The 26,825-nt window shown below is 27.8% G+C and overlaps 3 protein-coding genes across 5 annotated transcripts; all 3 read left to right on the top strand.

The window, feature by feature from the left end:
• The first annotated feature begins 8,582 nt into the window (after positions 1–8,582).
• Positions 8,583–12,081, top strand: LOC130935384 (probable protein phosphatase 2C 55). Of its 2 annotated transcripts, none has more exons than XM_057865110.1 (5): positions 8,583–8,824; positions 8,977–9,830; positions 10,273–10,597; positions 11,019–11,162; positions 11,511–12,081. In XM_057865110.1, the coding sequence occupies exons 2-5, from the start codon at positions 9,106–9,108 to the stop codon at positions 11,805–11,807; spliced, it is 1,491 nt and encodes a 496-aa protein (XP_057721093.1). In that variant the 5' UTR covers positions 8,583–8,824; positions 8,977–9,105; the 3' UTR covers positions 11,808–12,081. The 2 variants fall into 2 exon arrangements, with proteins under 2 accessions (XP_057721093.1, XP_057721094.1); XM_057865111.1 differs by having other exon boundaries at positions 8,613–8,824; positions 9,151–9,830.
• A 762-nt stretch (positions 12,082–12,843) lies between these two features.
• LOC130932944 (arabinosyltransferase RRA3-like) lies at positions 12,844–14,712 on the top strand. Its single transcript, XM_057862412.1, has 2 exons — positions 12,844–13,079; positions 13,577–14,712. Exons 1-2 carry the CDS (start codon positions 12,891–12,893, stop codon positions 14,696–14,698), a joined length of 1,311 nt encoding a protein of 436 aa, XP_057718395.1. The 5' UTR covers positions 12,844–12,890; the 3' UTR covers positions 14,699–14,712.
• Positions 14,713–22,585: 7,873 nt separating this feature from the next.
• Positions 22,586–25,375, top strand: LOC130933082 (deSI-like protein At4g17486). Of its 2 annotated transcripts, none has more exons than XM_057862591.1 (5): positions 22,586–22,688; positions 23,370–23,442; positions 23,682–23,922; positions 24,379–24,666; positions 24,926–25,375. In XM_057862591.1, exons 3-5 carry the CDS (start codon positions 23,712–23,714, stop codon positions 25,186–25,188), a joined length of 762 nt encoding a protein of 253 aa, XP_057718574.1. In that variant the 5' UTR covers positions 22,586–22,688; positions 23,370–23,442; positions 23,682–23,711; the 3' UTR covers positions 25,189–25,375. The 2 variants fall into 2 exon arrangements, with proteins under 2 accessions (XP_057718574.1, XP_057718573.1); XM_057862590.1 differs by lacking the exon at positions 22,586–22,688 and adding an exon at positions 22,879–22,897.
• The last annotated feature ends 1,450 nt before the right edge of the window (positions 25,376–26,825 follow it).

Below are 26,825 nucleotides of genomic sequence, written 5' to 3'. Positions count from 1 at the left end.
TTTATAATTTTAAAATTTCATTCAAAATGAATTAATTTTTTTTATACTTTTACATTTTCATTCTAAATAATGTAATTTTACTTTCATTACTTAGTCACATTACTTATTTTTTTATAATTTTACGCTTAAAGTAATATAATTTTTTTATAAATAAATAAATTTTATACTTTCATTCTAAATAAATAATGTAAAATTTATTTATTTATATAAAATTACATTACTTTAAGTGTAAAATTAAAAAAAATAAATTTATTTAGAATGAAAGTAATGTGATTAAGTGTAAATATGATTAAAAATAATTGAATACTATGTACACTAAAAATTTGATATTATTTAAAAATAAAATTAAAATTTATTTCTATGTATCGTTTTTGTCCCAACGTTTTTGTCCTGTTTAAGTCCCTAACGTTTCAAAATCGTCTCAATTTTGTCCCGCCGCCAATTTTATTAACGGATTCCTAACGGCAGGACAACATTGAGTCAATTTTGAAACATTATGGACTTAAATAGGACGATTGAAACGTTAGGGATAACTTTGAGACTTACCCCAAACGTTGGGGATAAAAACGATACTTTACTCTTTAAAATATTTAGATATGTAAATAAATAATTTACAGGTGTTAGTGATGAAAAAAGTTTTCATAAGATTATAAAAAGTTATATTGTTATTTACATGTTATAAATGACACATTAAAAAAGAGACTACTTATTAATTGAAAGTAATTTATATATTGCACATTTTAAATATTTCATAGATATTATGTATTATAAATAGTATTTTTTAAATTAATAAAACTTAAATTGAGAGAAAATATGATCAAAAACTAAATTTTAAATATAATCCACCAAGACATATTATTTGTGGATGAGTTGCTACTGATTATTGCATAGAAATTTAAATTTTTTATACTTATTTAAACACCAAATTAAGTTGGTTATGATTTGCTGCCAATGTTACATATAAATATTATTATTCTTTCACTTATATTTCAAATTTAAATTATTAGCCAAAAGTATTTGGAACCATAGATATTTGATATATTTAATGTAATAAAAAATTCATCATTATAAGAATTTTGATTTTTTAAATTTTGAATTCTTATTTGAAAAGATAAAATGTGAGAAAGAAAAGAAAAATGCACGAAAGTTTTTCTTGCCGTTTACATAAAAAAAATTTCTGTTCTCTTTTTTTGTTTTTTCGTTTTTTATTGTTTCTGAAATTAAGTTCTGAAATCATTTTGAAGATAATGGATGATTCAACTTCAGATTATCAGCTGAACCAGAGCGCAGTGGATTTTGAATTTGAATCCAATGAAGTTTCTAAGGTGTGGTTTAATTTCAGTTAATAGTTGAATTTGAATTTGAATCCAGTTAGTAGTTTATAATTATGTAGTTGAATAATGCATGAACCTTGACTGTGAAATTTGCTGTTCATTATTCCTTATTTAAATTGAATCTAATGTGCTTGTTCTAATGAATTTTCTGCATTTTATATCAGACATTCAAGTGTAAATCAGGAATATTTGGGTGTATTTAGGAAATTTTGGGTGTATTTACAGTTTATGACTTTTCATCTCACTGATGGTGAATTGTCTTATTCTTTTAGTTGAATTATTTTAGTTTCTGTTTAATGATGATTCGTGAATCTGATTTTTGTAATTTTTTATGATAATTTTATAGTTCTATTTGCATGCTATAGTTTGTGCTTGTTTTAATATGGTGTATTTTGGGTGTATTTTGCAGCCCCTCTATGGTATTGATGAGCAGTTTGTTCTCCACATACAAGCGTTTTTCTCATACAAGTCTTCTCTTCCTTTTATTGTTTTGAATCCAATCAAGTGGCTGAGGTGTGGTTCAATTCAGAAGAAAAAAAATGTAGCATTAGAGAAAATATTTTTCTGTACAAAAATGCTATCTGTACACTAAAATCAACTACCAATGCATTTGTGTATAAATACATGTGAGGTTTAATTTATTTTCAATGTATATTTGTATTCCAGTACGTATTTTATACTGGTGGCTGACTTTGGTGGCTAATTTTAGTGTACACATAGCATAACTCATTTATGTATTTGCAGCAAATTTGGGTGTAAAACGAAGATATTTGGGTGTATTTTAAGAAATTTTGGGTGTATTTTTATTCTGATAAGTTCTGCATAATTTATAACTCTTTCTCTTCCTCCTCCTCATCTTCTGCTGTTTCTTTTTTTTTATCATCATCACCATCTTCTTCTTTTTTTTCTATTCATCTTTTTCTTTTTGTTTATCTTCTCAAGTTTCTTCTTGTTTTACTCTCTTAACAAGAATAAAAACAAAAAATCAAACAAAGAAGAAGAAGAAACACATAATGCTCCAAAATTATTTGAAAATGATGAACTTACATTCATTTAACTAAAAGAAAGAAAAAAATAAGGAAAAGAAGAAGAAAAAAATACAGCATAAGAGATTTGTATTCCAGTATGTATTTTATGCTGGTGGCTTACTTTGGTGCTGATTTTAGTGTACACATAGCATAACTTATTTCTGTATTTACAGCAAATTTGGGTATAAAACAAAGATATTTGGGTGTAACACGAAGATATTTGGGTGTATTTTAAGGAATTTTGGGTGTATTTTTATTCTGATAAGTTCTACATAATTCAGAACTCTTCCTCTTCCTCCTCCTCATCTTTTGCTGCTTTTTCTTTTTTTTTTCATCATCATCACCATGTTCTTCTTCTTTTTTTCTTATTCATCTTTTTCTTTTTGTTTTACCTTCTCAAGTGTCTTCTTGTTTTACTCTCTTAACAAGAATAAAAATAAAAAAATCAAAAAAAGAAGAAGAAGAAACACATAATGCTGCAAAATTACTTGTAAGAGGATGAATTTATATTCATTTAACTAAAAGAAAGAAAGAAATAAGAAAAAGAAGAAGAAGAAAAAATGCAGCATTAGAGAAAATATTTTTCTGTACAAAAATGCTATTTGTACACTAAAATCAGCCACCAATGTATTTGTGTATAAATATATGTGCGCTTTAATTTATTTTCAATGTATTATTTGTATTCGAGTATGTATAATATTGATGGATGACTTTGGTTGTTGATTTTAGTGTACATGTAGCATAACTCATTTCTATATTTGCAGCAAATTTGGGTGTAAAACGAAGATATTTGGGTGTATTTTTATTTTGATAAGTTTTGCATAATTCAGAATTCTTCATCTTTCTCCTCCTCATCTTCTGATGTTCTTTTTCATCTTCTTATTTCATATTCTCATAATTCTTTTTAGGAGGAAAAAATCAAATAAAGAAGAAAAAAATATATAATGTTGCAAAATCAAAAGAAGAAGAATGAGAAGCACAATGATAATGATGAAACACGCGAAGAAAAAAGGAGGAGAAATACAAAGAAAAAAGAGAAGAAGAAGGAAGAAGAGGAAGAGGAGGAGAAACGCGAAAAAAAAAATGACAGTTATGATTTTCATCGAGAAAGAAGAAGAAGAGTCGTTCTTAATGGTAAAGGAGCGCTTTGAAAACGTGATGCGCGTGTTAGTACGCTTTTTTGTGAGTGAGCGTAACTTCTGTTTGATTTGGCCCAACTTGTAAGACTTATAAGTACAAAGATTTGTATGTGTAGCAAACCTGTTTAAAGAATAAATAAATAACGGAGCAAAACATATATATATATATATATATATATATATATATATATATATATATATATATATATATATATAATTAACAACCTAACTAACATTTAACTAATCTTCATCTAATTCTTCTAGGAACAAAACATGCTTAATTTTCTACCTTTGATATTTTTCATGTCGCTAATTTTTGCCATAGGAGTGGCATATTCCATAATATTGGTTCCATGGATCATATCACATCATTTCCGTGGACAAGGGGAAAAGGGGTCCACCCTACACCCTCATCAAAGAAGATAGTGACGAGATCCTCATGATGTATGCCGATGCTAAATCAGAAACCAATGCCATTATATCATTGTTTGTTTATGTGTTATTGATAGATTCTTTTAAAATAAAAATAATTTTTTTATTTTTTAACACATTTGAAAATTTTTAAATAGTTCTCTAGAAGTTATAATTTATATTTTTTTAAAAAATATTTAAAAAAAATATTTTTATATAATAAATAAATTTTTTTATATTATTATATTTAAATATAATTAATAAATAAAAATTTTTTTATATGAAATATTTAAATATAAAATTATTTTTATTTTTTAAAAGATTTTTAAAATAAATAATTTAAATATTTTTTTTAATTTACTCAAACAAATTTATTGTGTCATGACACCATGTTGACACGTAGTGCCGATCTACCATAGGTGGTCTCCAATGTATAGGGAAACGTTGTGTGTTGGCATGAGACCAAACCAAAGTTGGTTTCTTCGGACCATGAAATGATCAAAGAGATGTGCTTGAAATCATGTGGTGGATGGAGGATTTGATGTTGTTGAGTTGAATCATCCATATGTTTTGTGGTAGGGTTATGATAAAATAAAAATATATTATATCTCTAAATTATTCGTCTAAATTTTAATATTAGAAAAATTATTCACATACCTAATAAAATGAATATTCGATATATTTATTGTTTATATTATTTAATATTTTTATTGTTTATTTATACTTTTTTTTGTGGTATAAGAGGTTAAATATGTCAATGAGCTTTTAACATAACAATAGCAAATTAAGCTTTTAAGATGGAGCGAGTTAATTGTATTAATAGTCAAATTCAAAGATCATTCATTTTTTAAATTAGTATTTAAATAATTTTTTAGTCATATTATTCTTGAAAGATAAAAGACAAAAATTCACCTGCAGTCAGACTTCATATGAAGTTGTTTTTGGATGGCTGACATGTATTACTATTTGGTTTTAAGAAAACCGATTTATTTTATATAATGATTTAATTAAAATTTTAATTTAAATTAGACCAAACAATTATTTTTACTCACCTCTTTTTTGTTATGCTTTTGAAATTCGTTCTCTTCTAATTTTTCAGAATTAATATCAAACTTTCAATTATGTATGTTCGTCTTATTTGTATTTTTTAATCAAATTTATTATTTCAAATGTATTTTTTAATTTATGCTTTTATTTACTTCTCTATTAATGATGAAAATCATTTAACAATCACGTTACTGTTTATATCATCACTTGAAGTTTTTGGGATGCCATTACTTTCCATATTCAAATTATTATAGAAGAACAAATCAAATTCATCATTTAAGAATTTAGGGATAACATACAGAAAAAATAAAACTTTTTTAGAGGCAGTTATTTGATTTATCTAAATCGATTTTTTTAATTAAATCATTTGTATAAAATAAACCGATTTTTTTTTAATCAAATGATAACTCGTGTCAGCCATCCAGAAATAATTTTATGTGAAGTCGACTGCAGGTGAATTTCTACTAAGATAAAACTTAAGTCAAATTGGTCCATCCATTAGTTAAATAATGACATGTCACGTTAAGTACCACGTAGCATGATGACGTGATAGGTTAATATTATATGTCACAAGATAATTGGTTGATGTGTCAGGTCAGTGACATCTAACACGTCACGTGTCACTTGATATATAAAAAGTTATTTATAATCAAAATAGTCCTTAAAAGTTCAGATATAAGTAATTTTCATCCCTAAAATTTTAAAAATTAATCAAATTAGACCTTATATAATTTTTTTTATTTTTTTCTCCATAATATTAAATTTAAAATATTTTTTATAGTACTAATTTTAATATTATTTTTTAAACCTTAATACATAAAATTATCTTTGCCAAAAATAATAAAAATAATTAAATTATTATGAAGTTATTTTGTCATTTATATTTTAAAATTTTATATTTTCAAATGGTAATTTTTTTATAATAAACTTTTTTTATTTAAATGAGTTTATTACATTATTGTTGATTATATATTTAAAAATTTAATATTTTAAATCTCAGTAAATAATATAATAGTTATTTTAAAATTTGAATCTCTTAAATTTTTTAAAATTATAATTTTTATGATTGTTTAATTTATATGATAGAACTTAATAATTAAAAAATCGATTTGTGGGATCACTTGTTGGCTCTTAATATTTTAATATTTATTTTAAATAACTACTATATTTATTTAGTGAGATCTAAAAGATTAAAATATTTAAAATAACTACTATATTTATTTAGTGAAATCCAAAATAATCTTTTGGATTTCACTAAATATAGTAGTTATTATAAAAAAAATTATATTAAAATATTAAGATTTAACAAGTGATCCCACAAATCAATTTTTCAATTATTGAGTTCTACCATATAAATTAAATAATAATAAAAATTATAATTTTAAAAAGTTTAAAAGATTTAAATTTTAAAATAACTACTATATTATATAGTGAGATGTAAAATGTTAAATTTTTAAATATATAATCAACAATAATTTGATAAACTCGTTTATATAAAAAAATTCAGTATAAAAAAAATTTACAATATGAAAATATAAAATTTTAAAATATAAATGACAAAATAACTTTATATAATAATTTAATTATTTTTATTATTTATATAAAAAAAGTTTGTTTATTAATGTCTAAACCATAATACTAAAATTAGTAGTATAAAAAATTATTTTAAATTTAATATTATGGAAAAAAAATTATATAAGAACTAATTTGATTAATTTTAAAAATTTTAGGGATGAAAATGACTCACGTCTAAACTTTCAGGGATTATTTTGAATATAAATAACTTTTTTACACGTTAAGTGATACGCAGCGTGTTAAGTGTCACTTATCTGACACGTCGACCAATCATTTTGTGACACGTGGTATTAACCTACCACATCATTATGCTACGTGTTACTTAACGTGACACGTCATCATCTAACTAACGGAAGGATCAATTTGACTTACGTTTTATCTTTTAAGAACTAATATGATTAAAAAAGAGTAAAATGTACTTTTTGTCCTTGAAGTTTGGTAAAAGTTTCAAAAATATCCCTAAATTTTATTTTGTTTCAGAAGTTTTCGATTTGCATCAAATATACACTCAACGGCTAAATTTTAAAAAAAATTAAGAGCAATCCAATAATGCATGAAAATAATGCTTGATTTGCTTGTGTTGAGGGTTGTTCTTATGAAATTGTTGTTGAATTAGTCTTAATTTTTTTGTAAAATTAGCCGTCAGAGGTATATTTGATGCAAATCGAAAATTTAGGGGACAAAATTGAAACAAAATAAAATTTAGTGGTATTTTTTAAATTTTTGTCAAATTTTAGGGACAAAAAGTATACTTTAACCTTAAAAAAATTATTTGATAACTAATTTAAAGAATAGATAATTTTTTAGGGACGAATTTGACTATTAACCCTTAATATAATGAAAAAAGATATTCTAAAATAATAATGTTAGTAAAGTGTTAAAGTGATGCTTTAATTATCTTTGAATTTGTAATATTTATTATCTGTGAATCCACTATCTTAATTCAATGGTAATTAATAATTAATGGTATATTTTTATCTCTAAAGTGACAATACAACTTTAGAAAATTCAAATTTTAATATAATATGTGTTCTTTAATTTTGTTCTATTGGATATGTGTTTAATTAGGTATTGACTTATGAGTTTGACTTAAATGTTCAATTTAATATTTGTTAGGAACTAATTTAAGTATTTATTTTTTCTTATTTTGGTAAGTAGTTAATAAAGAAAAATTGATAATTATAATGGTATAAAAGTTATTATTATTGTTATTTTATAAGTTTGTTTGGGTGAATTTTAAGAAAGATATTCTTTGAATTATTTTTTAAAAATATCTTTTAAAAAAATAAAAATAATTTTATATTTGTATATATTATGAAATTTTTTTTATTTATCAATTATGTTTAGATATAATAATATAAAAATATTTTTATTTATTTATTATGTAAAAATATATTTTTTTAAAATTTTTTTAAAAATATTATAAATTATAACTTTAAAAATTTTTTTTTAATACTTTTATTTTTGTTACTAAAAATTTATTAAACACATTAAAAAAATAAAAAAATATTTTTTATTAATTTAATAACACTCAAACAAATATTATATTTATATTAATTGATAAATATTTAATTAATATCATCAACACTTGTTAGGAGAGAGAAATAAATATCTTATCTTCTGCTTTTAAAATAATGGTGTAACATCCTGAGATTATTAAATTAAACACAATCATTTAACTCAAATACTCACGGCCTAAAAAGGTTAGTATGTACTTAGCATTTTCGAATTATATAATTCGAAATAGATTTTTTTTTTAAATTGAAAACGTGTCCAATAACAAACTATATAATCTTCATAAAAATGGAAAGGAAAGAAACTATACGAAAATGAATGATCTTCGTTAAAATTAAAATAGTAGTTTGGTTGTTTTTGGTAACTACCATAAAAGAAAAAGATAAAACTACTATTAGTATTATCAGAACTTGGAAAACAAAATCAGGGCCAGCAGAAAATTCGGGATTTTTTTTTTCATTTACATATAATTTTATTTTCTATTTTCTATTATTCGCATATCTTTTTTAAATTTTAAAATTTTATCTATTTATTTTCACTCTTTCCCGAACATAGTTGTGGCTGTCACAAGCTCCTTCTCTCAAGCGGGAAAATTCAGAGTCTCTCTCTCTCTGACTCACACACCTAACTTCATCAAGATTCAATTTTGACTTTTACCCTCTTTTTCTTTCCTTATATATAGTATTTTAGCACTAAATTCTTTTCCCCTCTTTCAACCTTTATTGGCTAGGGTTTTTCCACGGTTCCCTTTCTCCCCCAATTTCCAGCACCGACTGTAAGAATCTTAATCACTCTTTATCCTTTTTAATTCAATATTGATTTTTAATGGAATTGAGTTTTATTTTAGTTACAAGCACGGTTTTTATTGGATTTTGGAATGAACTCAGCTATGGATTGATTTATTTGATTATTCTGTTTAATCTTTAGGTTTTTGAATAATTGGGAAGGGATTTAAGTTCTGCGTTTCAAGCGTTGATGTGCTGGGAGTTATGAGATTGTGTTTTGCTTGTGGTGAAGGGAACCATTCTTTTGAACCTGAATACTTGTGTTTGTAAGATGCCATCCAATAATTACTTTTCAAAGCTAAGTTCAATTGTGCAGAAGAAGGGTGGAATCAAGTGCTGTTCTGAGGTTCTGATTGGGCAAGGGAGATTGTGGTTTGGTTTGGATTCAAGGCTTTTCCATTCTGTGAATTCCTCATCCTGTATGGACCTTAACCGAATTGGTGGTGTTGGATTGACTTCAAGCTCAGAACTAGGAAGGAGAACCTTGTCTGTAGCCGACACGTTGTCACGTACAGTTTCGACTCCATCCATATCAGGGCCTTCATTTCAGGTCTGTGGATACCACATTGGCCGTTCACTTTCTAGACCTGAGCAGTTCTCGACCGCCACGAAACCTCAGAGTAAAACTATGGCTATTCCCTTGCCCAGAGCTATGTTTGGAGAATGCTATTTAGATAACCCAAATTTGAAGTGTGGTTGCCCATCACCGTCGATAAAGAATAGGAGTAATATCGGTTTAAGCAAGAGTTTGGCCAATGGGAAAAAAGTCATCATGAGTTTGGAAAATAATCATCGGCCAGATAATTCGGTGATTTATGGATATTTTGTTTACAGTGCTGCAAAGACATGGTTCAGTTCTCATGCTTACACAGAGCCTTGGTCTAAAGGTTTTCATAGCTCGCTGGCATCATCTTCCTCGGTTGGGCCTGCTCATGATGTACATTTTGACTCCTCCTGGGAAGAGCAGCTAGCAAATTCTGCAGAGTCAGCTGAACAGTAAGTTGTTTGCTTTATTATTCATTAGTATAATAATAAAACATATAATGCGTGTGAAGCAATATAATTCTATCCAAAGAGTGATTATGTCTGTATAAGGATCAAAGAGTGAAAGTTTTGATGATGCATATTTGATTAGTGTTATTTTTATAATATGTAGCAGTTATGGTTTGATACCATGTTTACATAATAAGGCTCAAGATGCTTATTTAACCTTAAAATTTAAAGCACTGAATAGCGAAATTTGTTTCTCTAAGAACCATGAAAATATTTAGTTGGATTTTGATCTGCAACTATGAATCTACTTACATGATAAGGAATCCGACCTTGTAATCATTCCTTGCTGGTTATCTTGATAGGTTTGCCATATCAAGTGGTGAAAAATATATTCCGGATTTATAATATTAATTGCTAATATATCATGATTGGATGATGACTGCAGGAAAAACCCTGTGTGCCAAAACCTCAAGTTAGTTTCAGGATCATGCTACTTGCCTCATCCCGATAAAGAAGAAACTGGTGGAGAAGATGCCCATTTTATATGTTCACAGGAACATGCAATTGGTGTGGCCGATGGTGTTGGTGGCTGGGCAGATAGTGGTGTTAATGCCGGATTTTACTCTCGTGAACTCATGTCCCATTCGGTAGATGCTATTCAGGAGGAGCCTAAAGGTTCAATTGACCCTGCTAGGGTGCTGGAGAAAGCACACTCAATTACAAAAGCTATGGGTTCTTCTACAGCATGCATCATCGCGCTTACTGACCAGGTTACCTTCATGTTCATGCTGTACTTTTTGAATTTGGAACAATACAAGTGCTTCAATTCTGTTTCGTTGACTTATATTGCTCTAAACATTGGAAAATGCTAATAGATTATTAATGGTGCTACCTTTGATCATTATTAAAAACTAGATCTTTCTAACAATAAAGAAAAGTTTAAAAGGGAGGTTCTACTTTAATTTTCTAAATATAATTTGTTTGGCATTAGACTCTGTATAGCATGAGATGATGTATATGAAGCTCAATTAACAAAGATGGTGCTAACTTGTTTGTACTTTTGATTGTGAACTCTCAAAAAAGAAGTTTCTGATAATTGTTCTGGGACTTTGCCATCCCTTCTGCTTTATTTGGTATTTTATCCTTCATTCTTTCATCACCATATATTCATGCGTTACATTTGTGTCACAGGGTCTAAATGCTATTAATGTGGGAGATAGCGGGTTTATGGTGATCCGAGATGGGTGCACTGTATTCCGATCCCCTGTGCAGCAACATGGCTTCAATTTCACCTATCAGCTTGGTACTAATGGTGATTTACCTAGTTCTGGTCAGGTATGTTTCTATCGTGGACTTGACACTTTCGAGTTGGGACAACTTTTGTTAGTGAAATATCATTTCATTCACTCTTCGTGGATTAAATTAGTTCTAATGCCTTTCTTTGAATGATGTGTTCAATTTAGATTGTACTTTTGCAATTTTCGCAACTTCTAAGACAATATATCACTGCCATTTTCTTCCTATAAACTTGTACTCTTAAGATTTTAAATTTTTGGTTGGTGTCTATATTTGCTGTGGTAATCCGCAAATTGAATTAAAATCTTTCAGCTTTTTCTGTGTTTGGCTCTATGCATCTGGTTCTGTTATTTGTAGAATACTTATATGGGTTGACTTGATCTTTAGGTTTTCACAATTGCTGTTGCTCCTGGAGATGTCATCGTCGCCGGTACAGATGGTCTGTTCGATAACTTATACAACAACGAGATTACGGCGGTCGTGGTTCACGCTGTAAGAGCTGGGTTTGGTCCGCAGGTGACAGCCCAGAAGATAGCTGCGTTGGCGCGTCAACGAGCATTAGACAAAAACAGGCAGACCCCTTTCTCGACTGCGGCTCAAGATGCCGGAATTCGTTACTATGGCGGCAAGCTTGATGATACTACAGTTGTAGTTTCATATATTACTGGCACAAAGAATGCATAAATTTTCATTTTGATGTGTCTCCCTTCCCTTTATCGGCTGTATATATTAACCATTTTGTCCTGGTGGTGACTTAATTGTGATTATAGGATTGTAGTTAGAATTTAGAAACATATCGTAGTGAAGTTCTGTTGAGATACTCCCATTGAATTTGAAGTTTCTATTGGTTCTATTTATTATCCCAAGTTTTAATAATTGCTTCAGTGTGAGAACTGAAAAAAGATTATTATGTAGCTCCAATTTGAGAGTGAAAGTAATTTTTGATTTTGGTGGATGATTTTCTGAATCTACTTTAATTTGTTGAGTTAGTTTGTGATACTTCGAGTTCCCTTAGATATGCATGCATGCTTGCTTAGGCAATTTATAATCATTTGTATTATATTTTTGTCATACTGTTTTATTAAAAAATTTGAAATTCTTCGTTAATAAATATGAAAGATAATTTAATGTTGTTAGGTAAAAATTTGGTTAAGTTGATAGCTAAGAGTTGTTAAATAATAATTTAATTAAATTTGTTAAATTATTTAATAATTTTTAATTATCAATTTTACATAAAGTTAATTGTAAGTCAGTTTGTTATCATGAATACAATACTTTTAAGTCTGTAATCTGAGAAATGCAAGGAGATTATTAGAATTGATTGTTTTTGGTCATTACTTAACTATCAACTTAATTCCTTTAATTTAATTCTTTTAGTCTAATAATTCAATAACTTAATTTATTTCATACTTTTTAATATTTATAGTTAATTAATGGCTAGAAATAATAAATTCTAATAGTTTTTTAGCATTTCTCTTGTAACCTAGAGTGATTAGTGAGGGTGAGGGTGTAATTAGTAATTAATTATGTTGTAAAAAAAAAAGGAAAAAAGAGAATGAAGTTGGCAACTACTAGTGAGTAGTGAAGTGGGTACTGCAAGAGAACAAAGATTCCCACTCTACTCTCTTCTTTTCTCAGCTCAAAAAGCCAAAACCATTAAAATAATAACCAATAAATAATAAATAAAATCCTTTTGTTTTTTTTTTAATTATTATTTTCCGTCAATTTTAATGTGAAAAACACGAAGAAGAAGAACGTTCCTCTTCAATGGCGGGTCGAAGAGACGCGTTGCTGAGCAAAGACAAAGCCCACTCCTCCCTCTTCTTCAGATCTCCGATCGCCGCCGCCGTCCTCGTCGGCGTTATCGTCGGCTGCGTCTTCGCATTCCTCTTTCCCCATGGCCTCTTCTTCGGTCCTCATCATCGCAAACTCAAAACTCGAATTTCACATCCTCAGGTTGTTTTTTTTTTCTTTTTTCTTTTTCCTCTCTCTCTGTTTTTTATTTAAATTATAATCTACTATAATTGATTAGAACTTGCACTTGAACTTTGATTTGTCTGTGATCACTAGTTCCTTCAATCTCAAGTATATGTTTTCTCTAGCTTCAATATTTGAGCAGCAAAAAATAGAATTTTGTAAATTTAGGGTTTGGTTTGGTTCAGTTCAAATCACTGTAAGGTTTTGAATTCAGAATGAGCTGAATGAAATTGGCACTGTGTTGATGTATTGTTACTATTAGTATTTAATTTCCTTAGGGGATAATTTTTTCGGAAACTGAATATTTTGGAGGCTAAAATTGTGGTTTATTTATTACTATTGTATTTTGATCATTATCAGTGTTGATCTATTGCACTTGGCACTTAAAATTCAAATGCTATGATTCTGTGTTGTTTGATTTAGCATAGTACTTTAATGTCTGATGATGGCTCTTGCTTTTGCTATTCGTTTGTAAGATGGTTTCGTCTGTGGCGTGTGTATTGCCGGAACAAGTTAATGTGCTGAAAACCAATATTCTGGCTGCGAGGGAGAAGAATTCTGAGCTCAAGAAAGAGGTCAGGAGTCTAATGGAGAAGCTGCGGATGGCGGAGCAAGGAAAGGGTCATGCACTGGAGCAGGTTGTTGTGCTGGGTGAGAAGCACAAGGCTGGGCCTTTTGGCACTGTCAAGGGTCTCAGGACAAATCCAACCGTGGCTCCGGACGAATCCGTGAATCCAAGATTGGCAGAGATCTTGAAGGATGTTGCTATTTATAAAGAACTTATAGTTTGCCTTGCAACCTACAATGTGAAGGAAATGTTGGAGCTCTGGTTTACCAATATCAAGAAGGTTGGCATACCTAATTATTTAGTAGTTGCCTTAGACAGCGAAACCGAACAATTCTGCAAATTGAATGATGTTCCGGTATATAGAAGAGATCCGGATAAATATGTTGATTCAGTCGCCAAGGCAGGTAATAACCATGCTGTCTCTGGACTGAAATTTCGTATTCTAAGAGAATTTTTGCAGCTGGGTTATGGTGTTATTCTCTCGGATGTTGATATTGTATACTTGCAGAACCCATTTGATCATCTTTATAGAGATTCAGATGTGGAATCAATGTCTGATGGCCACAATAACATGACAGCCTACGGTTATAATGATGTCTTCGATGAACCTTCGATGGGTTGGGCGAGGTATGCTCATACGATGAGAATATGGGTTTACAACTCTGGTTTCTTTTACATAAGGCCTACTATTCCATCAATCGAGCTCCTAGATCGTGTCGCTACCCGGCTTTCCCTGGATCCAAAAGCATGGGACCAGGCCGTTTTCAACGAAGAGCTCTTTTTCCCTTCGCATCCTGGTTATGATGGAGTTTATGCAGCCAAGAGAACAATGGATATGTACCTTTTTATGAACAGCAAGGTTCTGTTCAAGACAGTTAGGAAAAACAATTCACTTAAGAAGTTGAAGCCGGTGATTGTACATATTAACTACCATCCTGATAAATTCGAAAGAATGAAGGCAGTGGTTGATTTCTATGTCAATGGAAAACAAGATGCGCTGGATAATTTCCCAGATGGTTCTGAGTGGTAAAAAATATGTGTTTTTGTGGGGGGGGGGGGGGGGGGGGTAGTGATACAGTTACACATAGGGAATCATTTTACTTCACCTACCAAGATCAGTTTTATCTCCATGAGTGCGTTGGTTTCAGTTTTACTCATTGGAATGTTGATTCAATAGATTTATTGTAGTCTATACACTTGGGTAGTTCCCATTAAGGAGAGAAACTAACTGTTTATAAGAATGCTTTTGGGGTATGAAATAGAATGGGAGAAGATGATTTCGATAGTAGTATGCAGAAAAGGACAAAAACTGAAGACTTACGTGGCGTTGTTTTTATGTGAATTTAATAGTTAACAATCTTAGATAATTTAATCAAACTTGTCAAATCGTCTAATTATTTTTAAGAAAAAGTCTAGGGAGCCAATGGCCTAAGCGTACAATGTGTACAATGGAGGTTTAAAAAGTATTAGAGATATGACCATTAGTGTTATATTGTCCTGTTAAGTTACGCTTTTGGGATGAGTGGTTTCAGATATGGTATTAGAGTTCTAGATTCGAAAGGTTAAGAGTTTGATCCTTGGTGAACCCCAAAATCAGTTTAATTTTTTATTGAGATGTTTATTATCCTTGGTATCCGGATGGTTATCCTTGGTATCGGATGGTTATTCTAGCTAGTATGGTGATGTTCATTTTATTCATGAACCAAAAATTTAGCTCATTGTACACATTGTACACTTAAGCCATTGGCTCCCTAGCACTACCCAAATATCAATTTCACGCGACCTCGTGTGAAAAGTAAACGAGATTTAACTAGTGATTCTGTTGGCTATTAACTTATAGATACTATAATGTTTATGTTTAGAGAAGTAAAAAAAATATTACAGCCACAAAAAATAAGTATTATATTTTTTTAAATAATTATTTACATGATGAAAAAAAAAACTAATTTTATTAAGATAATATTACAAAATTATATGCATATGCGAAACTTTCTTAGCATGTGAATAAAAATTAAATCTATTTTAAAATATGTTCACCAAAATCAATTATTTCAATACAAATTTTATTGTAGAGCCAATGTTTTTTAGAAGGAAAAAAAGGAAGAGAATTTTAATACAAATTTAATGCGTGTTTCAAGAATATCCACAATCTAAATGATGCTTTTATCGGTTATTTGTATAACAAGTTTATTGCTATATTAATCCTTGCACTCTTAAAAATATCACTATCCGAATTGAATTTGATGTCTCCTAAATTAATTATAAATGTTATGTTTCAGAAGCATAAGCTGCAAACTCTGTTCCGCATGACATGCACCTGGTTTTCTGAGGAAAGGAAAAAAACAGAATTATATTATTCATTACTCATTCTATAAGAAAAGCAATAATGAACACGAATTCAATATAATTCTTTATTTTCGTCCATTGGGGTTATTTTATTTCTTTACTCTAGTGTTTCAAAAAAAAAAAAGAAGATAGAATTAATTACTTAATCCCTTACATTATGATTGTCTAGACATTTTCTTGTATTTTGCCAAAAGCGATAATGCGAGTATTGGCTATCAGCACATTTAAGTTGGTATTTATTTTAGATACTTATTAAATTTATAAGAATAAGGAAAATAAAATAAGTAAAAGTGAATTAAGAAATATGATCTAGTCAATATAAAATTCAATTTAAATTGGATAGAAGAGCCAATATAAAATTGATCTGTGTACTTGCATAGTTGCATTGTAAAGGACTCCAACGGGAACCAAAAAAGAACAAAAAAAAAGAAAGTGATGGAGCAAACAGCGAAGAATAAATACTTAATTAAACATAACCATTCATATACATTGATATTTATTAAGGTTCATGCTATGGTAGTTATATAATCTTAATACTATTTAAAAAGTATTACTAAAATTAAAATAATATATTTTTAATATTTAAAGATATTTTTTAATTTGAGAATAAGTATTATGAAAAATTAAAAAATTATAGTCCTAATTTTAATAATATTTTTAAATATTATCAAAATTATATAACTGCTATAAGTACCATAATAATAACCACATAAATTCTACTATTTATTATTGTGTAAAGTATGTGCATGAAGATGTCTTATATATACAAAATTAATTAAATTTGGTACATCTTCCTAGAAAATCCAATTTCCAGTTTGCTCATATAAAATTACACGTTTGTGGGTCATAGATAAATGCAAGTTATTTGTTTATATTTGTTTATTTATAAATTAAAATTAATCATCAAAATTAATTATTTAAATAAATATATATTAAAATATAAAATATATATATTTGTATATAAATTTATAATAATTAATTTTAATAGCTGATTTTGATATGTACTTAATATGTTTGATTTATTTATTTATTTTTGCCTGTTACAACATTTAGAGACAAGATCTTCTAAAATGCATATGGGATGTGTCACTGTGTGAGAATAAACTCCCAAGAACACAAGTAGGGTTGAGATTGAGAGGTTCACAATTCATATAAATTTTTGAAGGACAATTATGCCAACCCTTTTGCTCCTTTTTGGTTCCACACTCCATCTTGGATCAATGCCAAACCCTCCTCCAACTGTCAAACAACAATAAAATAAAATAAAATAAAATAAAAATCAATTTAATATCATGTTCTTCATCTTGGCTTGTATACAATTTATTCAGGAATCTTACCCTAAAATTACTGGCCAACTATCTTATTTATTGAGCGAAATTGTGAAATACATATACAAGTCTTTGTTTAATTATTGACTAAAATTTATCTCTTAAAATTTTAAAATATGCAATTTTTTTTTTGCTACTTAAAAGTTTCAAATAGTATATAGAAATTTTTTCTACTCACTTCCATTTTTTTCTAAATCTATTATTATATTCAAATAGTATATTCTTTGTTTAATTTTACTGTTTTGGAGTTAGGGTAGAAAAAGATCGATCTGTCAAGAGTCTGCAATCTAATTTGTGTGTTGACTTGATCTAATAAAAAATAAATTTAAACTCAAACTATATTAAAAACTTAAATTCTTTAACAGGTCTGATTCAGACTTATCAAATAGTCAGTTAAATTTATTAGATTAATTTAGACCTTTAAAAATATCTAAATATATAGTTTTATTATAATAGTAAAGGCTTAATAGTTTTATATCTATTATTTATTTAGATTTTATCTATTAGATTATTTGTTTCTTTAATTACATATAAATATTTTTATTTTTAAATATATTTAATATCCTTAACTTTATTTAATTATTTATTTTTAAAATTATTAAATCTTTAAATAAATTTTAAATCAGGCTAAATTTGACAACAGACTAAACTTAATACTCAGTAAATAATTTATAATAGACTATAAATTAGATCTAAATTAAACCAATAAATTTTATTACAAACTTTTACATGTTAAGGATGAAGCCTGACTTAACCGGATCTATTTCCACTCCTTAGAAACCAACCAATTTGTCGTTGGTTGCAGCACCATAGAGGATTTGATGTCCTACTATTTGTATTATAAAACCTTTTTCACCTTTAAGCATTGTATGTCATGTCTTCAATCACTCACGTGTTCTTATTACACTCTCAAACTCTATCCATTATTGCATGCATGCTATTTGTTTCTTTATGCATCTTAGATCATTCTATTCTATTATTCTTTTCTTAACATGCATGACAAAAATAATTCACATATACATCATGATGATTGAGTTCAAGTCATCAATGATCAAGGAAGATTGATGTCAAATATATAAGGCTCACAAATAAAAGTATCTAATTAATTAGTTAAAATTAACGTATTATGCTTTATTTAATAACTAATTTACAATACAAATATATTTTGGTGTTTATTATGCTTAACTTTAATCTGTATAAAAGTTAAAGGGGATCGGAAAAATGTTAAATAATGAATACTATATAGTACATTACAAATGTGAAAAATAATAAATACATTGAATAAAAAACATTTCTCTAACAAATATTTGTGAATATTATTATTAGATAATGTAACAAAATATAGGATAATTAACATAAATAAATAAATAGTTTGGAGTTAAATATTATCAAAATATCTTAAATCATTTTTTAATTTGTTATACGTCTTGTCCTAAATATTTTTATGTTTGATTTGATTTATGCTATTTAAATGTAAAGCGAATCAAATAAATTTGATTTAGTATATTGAGTAGTAAATTGAATGAATTTTATTCGATTCATATAAAGATGTTTAGAATAGGATGTGTAACAAGAATTATTCAAAATATCTATATAATTGTTAACTTCAAATTATTTATTCATATAAATTGCTCTAAAATATAACTAGATACTTGTGGCCACATTTTTTTAATTGTTGAAATATCTATTTACCATATAGAAAACAGAAGTGCCGGAAAAATCGCAATCCTAGAAAATGAGTAGCTATAAGCCTATAAATAATAAGGATTTGGATTTTCTAAAGTTTGAATTTCAGTTTAGAGAGTAAAGTGTGATCTCTCACTATTGATTTCATAGGTGGAACCAAGAATAAATATAAAAGAGAAACTATTCAAAGGTAGAAGATCACACTTTACTCTCTAAAGTGAAATTCAAACTTTAGAGGATCCAAATTCAAATAATAATAGGATCCTGTTAGGGAGACAATAAGCTATTTGTATAATGTGTATAATAAGCTATTGAGTTACAAAATGAATATTTTTATACTATCTAGATTAAACTGATTTTGGGGTTCACCAAAAATTAAACTTTTGACATTTCAGATTTAGTACTATAATACCATGTTACGATACCATTTATCCCAAAAGTTTCAACTGATAAAAAAAATAACACTAATAATTATATATCTAATATTCCATAAACCTCCATTATACACATTGTACAGATATTCCATTAGCTCCTCGTACTTTCCCATAATAATAAGGTGGCGAGATTTAAAAGTGGTGGTCCATTTGCATTATTAATGAATGAGTTTGATTCTTGAGTCTATACACAACTTGAAATATTAGAGTCCTTTTATGACTAAATTATTATTTCTTCGCTGAACTTATGCTGCAGACAAAATTTTGGTTCTTGTTGGCTGCCATTAATGCTGCCGACGAATTTTGCATAAACAAGTACCCAACTCATCATTTTATATTTTTTCATATATATACTCTACTAGAAAATCTGGAACTAATTAAATTTTTGCATCGTTACTGGGTTTTATTAAGTGAATTAGATCTAATTAAATTATTAAGATATAAGATCAAACTCTTAATCTTTTAATAATGGAAACTCTAATGTCATTGTGAATTATATCTTTCATAAGTTATGATGCTAGACTATTGATACAGACACAAAACATAATATGATAAAGAGTATATAAATATATAAATTTTAAAATTTTATAAAACATAATGACATATATATATATATAATATTTTTTAAAAAATAATTACAATAATATTTTTATTTTATTAATATTAAAATATAAAATAATTTTTTAATAATTTTTTATATTTTTAATTATATAAAATATTTAAAATATTTTTTATTTAATAAATAATAATATATATTATTTTTAAACTCATTTCAATAATACATGTTAAGAATAAAATTAGATATGTGATGATATTTAAGTATATCAAGTGTCTTTGGATAATTTTTTTATTTTTTATTAAGACATAATTAGACATAACAAATATGTGTATCGAATAAGTGTTATGTGTCTGATATATGTAAAGTGTTTATGTTTCATAGTTAATGAGAAATTAAATTATTAAGTGAAAACACAAATTATTTTAAAAAAAAATTATATATATTGATCACTTAAAGTTTCTAATAGTTTTATTCTCCAATGACAATATTCAATGATGGGACGTGTTATAATAATGTATTTTAGCAATTAGTGAACACGAGAGTTGAACCAAAATTGATGAATGAAATGATAAAAGGGAATTTAATTTGTCTAGGTAACACAACACATGACCCTCGTGGATTCTAAAAACAATGGAGTAATGCCACACAAGTACTTTTGCTACGACCTGTCTATTATGTTATATATATAAATGCTCTTTTATTTTAAGGTCAATTTAATGATATCAAATGTTCTTTTCTAATCATTTTTCAATCACAATTTTGTTTATTTATATGAAAAAAAAAGAGCCTAGGATAGCCCTCTATATATATATATTTTTTTAAAAAAAAGGCAAACACGTTTTGTGTTTTTCTATACTTAGTTTTTGCCTATATAGAAAAAAAATATTTATGTACTTATTTAATTTTACCCAAATAATTACTTTTTTATTATCTTTTTTTAATAGCTTTTAGAAATTGTATCATACTTTTTTCTAAAATACGGATAAAAGGGGGAGAGATTCAGAGACCCACAAAAAGGGGTTTAGATAGAGCACATTTAAAGTTATCAATTAAAAAAACTTTTTTTATAGAAAAAAATATAAAATTTAATTTTTAATATATTTATCATGTATTTATTAAAAAAATTAAATTCTTTTAACACACATTAGTTAAATAAAAAAACACTTGATTTAATCCAACATTTAATGTTTGCAAAATAAAAAAGAAAAGGTTAAAAAACATTATTACATCATTAAAAAACAATAGCTTAATTTGAAATCGAAATATGTAGTTCATTATAATTAAGAATTAATTAACTCAGTGCTAGTGTTCCCTGCTCGGTTTGTGTGCATAGTTGCTGTGTCTGCACGAAACTTATTTTGAAATTAAAATAATATTTCTCAAGATTTAATTAACATGTACTTTAAAAATACAAGTTAAAATTATTACTAATAAATTTTAAATTTTTTATTTTAATAAATATAAAATAATTACATTAAAAATTAAATTTTACATATTTTTTTTATAATAACTTTCTTATTACACACAAGTACAAACACAGTGGAAGTTGCGCTGTGCAGCTGTTTTCACTTTTCACATTCTAATTCTAATATTAATATTATATTTGTCAACCTTTTTATTTCAACAAATAAAATAAATGAGTTGTATTGTTATTAATATTCAATTTCTGTTTTTGTTTTGTACCTTATTTCTGTAAACACTTTTGACAATGGAAATTTATATAAATATTTTAACATAAAAACTATATTATTGTTAGTGAACCTCATTTTTCACTTTTCATTATAATAAAAAAGGTACCATAATTAAAGTATTTATGCAAACAATAGTTTCACAAACCCATAATAATAACAATATGATAACACTCTAGAATTTATGAAAGTAGTTGGATCAAAGGTAATAATGATCACTAATCATGTCACATACCCCTTTAATTTCTTAGTAAACTTGAGTGCAATATCATTACTTGTGCTTTCACATGTAAGATAGCAACACTATACTATATACCTATGTATTTCCGAAACGTGTTATATGTACTTGTTTTTATTCTACATACTAAATTAACATATTCTTATAATCACTTTAATATTTAATAATTTGTTATGTCATTATCATTTAATAATTTTTTTATGGTTAAAAAAATACTTTTTAAAATTTAGTGTTATTTATATCGATAATAATAGTGAGACAAAAAATAATCAATTTAAAATAATTAAAAATTGTCTTATTTAATATTTATTTATTAAAAAAATATATTAAATAAAATTAAAAATAATAAATTTTGATAATTTTTTACTGATATCTTTTGGTTATCAAATATTTTTGTTAAATAAAAAATATATTTTCGTTAAATAATTAGCACACAAAATAATAATTCTATAATTTTTTTCTTCCTTCCAAATAGATTGGTGTTTGTTGAAAATGGCAGAAAGTTGAAAGTTGAATCTTAAGAGACTTGTTAACACTTAACACTTTTAAATTATCACTTGAAACTAAAACTAAACACTTTTAATTTGGTGTTGTTGTGATCTAATTCTTACGCCACCTTTCAACAGTTCACAGTTCACACACTTATGTCCACATCTCAAAACACTTGACACTATTCTCACATTTTCTCCATTTTCTTTCTCTTTCTCATTCTCAATGGCACCCTTCTTTTTATCTCTTCCTGTAAGTTCCTTTCACTTTCCTCTTTCACCTTTCTTGCTCTATCTTCTTCATTATTCTATCTTATTTTTAATGTTAATTAATTTCTCACTTGGTTGCTTTGTTTTTTTGTTGTTGTAATTAGTAACAGTTTTTCTGCTTTTAATTTTGTTTCTTGATTATTGGATAACTGTGGTTATTGTTATGCATTATTAGCATTGTTATTACCTAAGGTTTTGTGATCTTTTTTTCACTTTTTGTTTTTGTGTTGAATGTTTCAGTGACATGATTGTTTCTTTGTACTTTCAACTGTTGTGTTAGATCTGAAACTCAGCTTAGAGTATCTTTTATTCCAATTTTTCTGAGTTGCTGCCCTTTGTTTTCTGATGTTCAAAATTGGAACTTTTGACCTACCCAATTTGGTTTCTGTCTTGCAACTGTTCTGAGAAATATCTACACTTTAGGTTCTTTTCTGTTTTTGTTTTTGAATTAATAAAAGAAAAAAAAGAGCACATTTTTGCATCATAGTGTTGGCTAAGTTAGTTGCCATTTGTGTTTTGTATTTTGTAATGAGAATCATGAATATTTTAGAGCTTATTCTATCTGAATTATTAGAAAAGGATGAAAATTTGTTGGTATTTTCCTTTTGATAATAATCTTTTAACCAAATAGAGTGAATTTGTTTCATTCTGTGGAATTTTCCAGGTAAAGAAGCTATACAGGAAGAACACAAGATAAGAGGGGAAATTTTTCTTCAGAGGTTCCTGGGAATTGAGAGGTGAAGTTCAATTGAATATTACTTTTGTTTAGAATGCTTTTTTCTCAAGAAAATGTGTATCCTTCGAAATTCGAAGGCGCTTTTACTTGTATTTCTTGTGCTAGATTGATGCTGATAAGTTTGTCACATTAAAACACAATGTTAAAAAATTAAAATGAGCAAATAAGTTTATGGTCTGAAGTAAAACAAGGAATGTCTAAATCTCAGAACAAAGTTTTCTTGTTACTATTCGAATGCAGGTATTATGCTGGTGTTCGCATAACGGAAAGATGAAATTGAAGTCTAAGAAAGGATGGAAATCTATTGTGCCTCTTCATTTGAAAGGGAAATCGGCAACGCGCTTTTCTCTTTTTCGCAAGGTCAATTCGGCTAGCTGTGGACCGGCGAAAACGCCGGTCTATCTCAATGTTTATGACTTGACACCCATGAATGGTTACATGTATTGGGCTGGTCTTGGTATCTACCACTCTGGTGTCGAAGGTGAAGCTTATAGACTTTGATCTCTTAAATCTTCTCATGAATGTTATGAATGATATATAATTGAATGGTGACCACTCTCATGAAGTTGGTTTCCTGTGAAGATGATAGTTGAGAACTGTTAGACTTTATAGCTTATCATTCTTGAATCAATGTATATGATCATCCAACCTTGATCCTTCTCTGGTACCCGAAAGTGTTTATCACTTCAAATGTTTTCTCCCCACTTTTCTACCCTAATAAGTAAGTGAGGAAACTAGAGAGTGCAGCAGAGCACTCAAATTTGTTCCTATAACTTCAAAATAGATGGATTTGTCCCTCACAATTTTCTGGCTAGCATTTTCAAAACAAATTTTCTGCCTTACATATATGTCTTTGTTTTCGAGTCGTCCCCAAAAGCTTAATTTAATACACTTGATATTCTTGTGTTATCTGATGAAGCTTAAGTGTATCTTACAGTTCATGGAGTGGAATATGCATTTGGAGCTCATGACTACCCATCAAGTGGTGTTTTTGAGGTTGAACCAAGGCAGTGCCCCGGCTTCAAGTTTCGGAAGTCAATATTCATAGGAACCACTTCTTTGGATCCTGTTCAAGTTAGGGAGTTCATGGAACGCCAAGCTGCGAGCTACAACGGCGACACATATCATTTAATTCTTAAGAACTGCAACCACTTCTGCAAGGACATGTGCTACAAGCTTACTGGCAAATCAATCCCAAAATGGGTAAATAGACTTGCAAAGTTAGGTATGTGAAACACAATATTGAAGTTAAGGTGGAAATTCAGATGCAGTTAACTTCATATGAAGTTGATAGCTGAGACTAAATTATCATCTAACACCTCTCAGTTATCAACTTTACATAAAGTTAACTGCACCTGAATTTTTACCATAAGTTGAATCCATCATCAAAACCACTATTAATATACCAGACACTCTAACACTCTTGATACCCGGAAAAAGATACTGTTGACATATTAACATGATGTTTGCTGAACTTGTGGCAGGTTCAATATGCAATTGTGTTCTACCTCAAGCACTAAGAACTTCATCTGTGAGGCATGATCCTAGCTATCAACCCTTACCCCATGATAGTGAAAAGAGAAGGCTTAGAGGCTCCTTCAATTGCTTGTCCTCAATCTCAATGCGCCAAAAGCACTTGTCGACGTCTTCGCTATTTCTACAGTCACCCATTAGAGGGTGCTTGTCATCTTCATGGCCCTCCTGGGAACTCAGGAAGTCCATTAATCGTTCCTTGAAAGAAAGGTAACTATTTGAAAAGCTAGAAAAATGTGTTAATTGTATGAACCCAACTGAACCAGACCGGACTGGACCGGATCGAACCGTTGATTTTTTGTGGATGCTACCTCTTTAGAGGAGGCAAACCCATGTATGTGGGAATCTTTGTAAGTAGTTTCTTCTTTGAAATTCATTTCCCCTTTTGTTTCTTTTTTCTACCCTTAATTTCAAGTATTCTTGTAACTTTGGTAATACTTGTGCTGAATTGTGTCATTAATATAGTTATTTGGAGTTATAGGAGAAACTAACAAATCAAAACTTCATCAGTGTTTGGCTTCTTATTTTCAACTTGCACGTGTGATACAAGTATATAAATTACTTAGGAAAAAGACAAAACAGATGATTGGTTAAAGATAATAGTACTTGCATGAGAAATGATTTATCTACCTTATCACAATAAAGGAATGATAAAGTAATTATATAACATGATTTTTCCCAAGTATAGATCTACTTTTTACTACACAATCTGTTGTTGTATCAACGGATTAACATATCAATATATATCACTAAGAATTGCTATGTTATTATTACTATTTTTTCTATCATCTGATTATCAATATCTTTATAGTTTTACAAGAATATGTATAACAAATTTTAAATGTTTTTATAAACTCTCTTGATTTTTTTTTCCTTTACTGAATTAAACGTTTAAGTATTATTTGATTCATTAAATATTATTTATTAAAGCTTAAATTCTATTACAATAAAATATAATTATTAATAATTATAATATATATGGATCAATATGATGTTACACAAAAGGATATTAACCATTATGTATGTAATTTATATGTTTGGATGACCTATATGGCTAAATATATATATATATATATATATAGTATCTTAAAATATGTTAAAGTGACCTATGTAATTTGGGAGGTGTATGACAAAAATATTTTAATAAGAAGAAATGCACAAACAAAAATCACATGGTTACTAACTATTATTTTGATAAATAAAATAAAGGAAGGAAATTAAGCATACTAGTATATATGCTCAATTCCTAAAACATAGTTATGATTTAATGATTAAATAATACATAAAAACTAAAGATTCTTTTTCAGTACTCGTATCAGAGAGAAGAAAAAACAATTTTAGAAACTGTTAATGTGTAGATAACTCGTTGTGCTTGATATTTAAACTTGTTTCTCTTTAAATGAAACAAGACGTGTAGATAACTACTTGAAAAATAATGGTAGGAGACATCTTAAAAACTACTCTAACACTCAAATCAAAACAGTATCTTGTTGGATTATTTTGCCTATGTTCTTTAGCCTCGTCCTTATAAATCCATCGTGGTCTTGTTTTGTAATGACAGCTTTTTAGTACGAAGATCTAAAATTTGAAGTTGTAAAAGTAATATGTGTTAGACCTTATACCAAAAGAATACTAGTACTACATTATAGATTGGATAATTAACTTTTGTTTTCTCTAGACGGTTATTAGTATTTTCAAGATGTATAAAGATATTAGCCTTAATTTTGTGATAATTGTTTTTTAATGAATTAATGATGTTTAACTTTGTACAATAAATCTATTACGGAAGCAAAATTATAGTTTTAACTTGGCTTATAACCAACAAATCACCGTCCCTAAATTTAACCAATG

This window comes from Arachis stenosperma, chromosome 6, assembly GCF_014773155.1.
Source record: "Arachis stenosperma cultivar V10309 chromosome 6, arast.V10309.gnm1.PFL2, whole genome shotgun sequence".
Taxonomy (NCBI): domain Eukaryota; kingdom Viridiplantae; phylum Streptophyta; class Magnoliopsida; order Fabales; family Fabaceae; genus Arachis; species Arachis stenosperma.
Note: the sequence above shows the minus strand (reverse complement) of the source record. Positions and strands in the feature narration are given on the sequence as shown.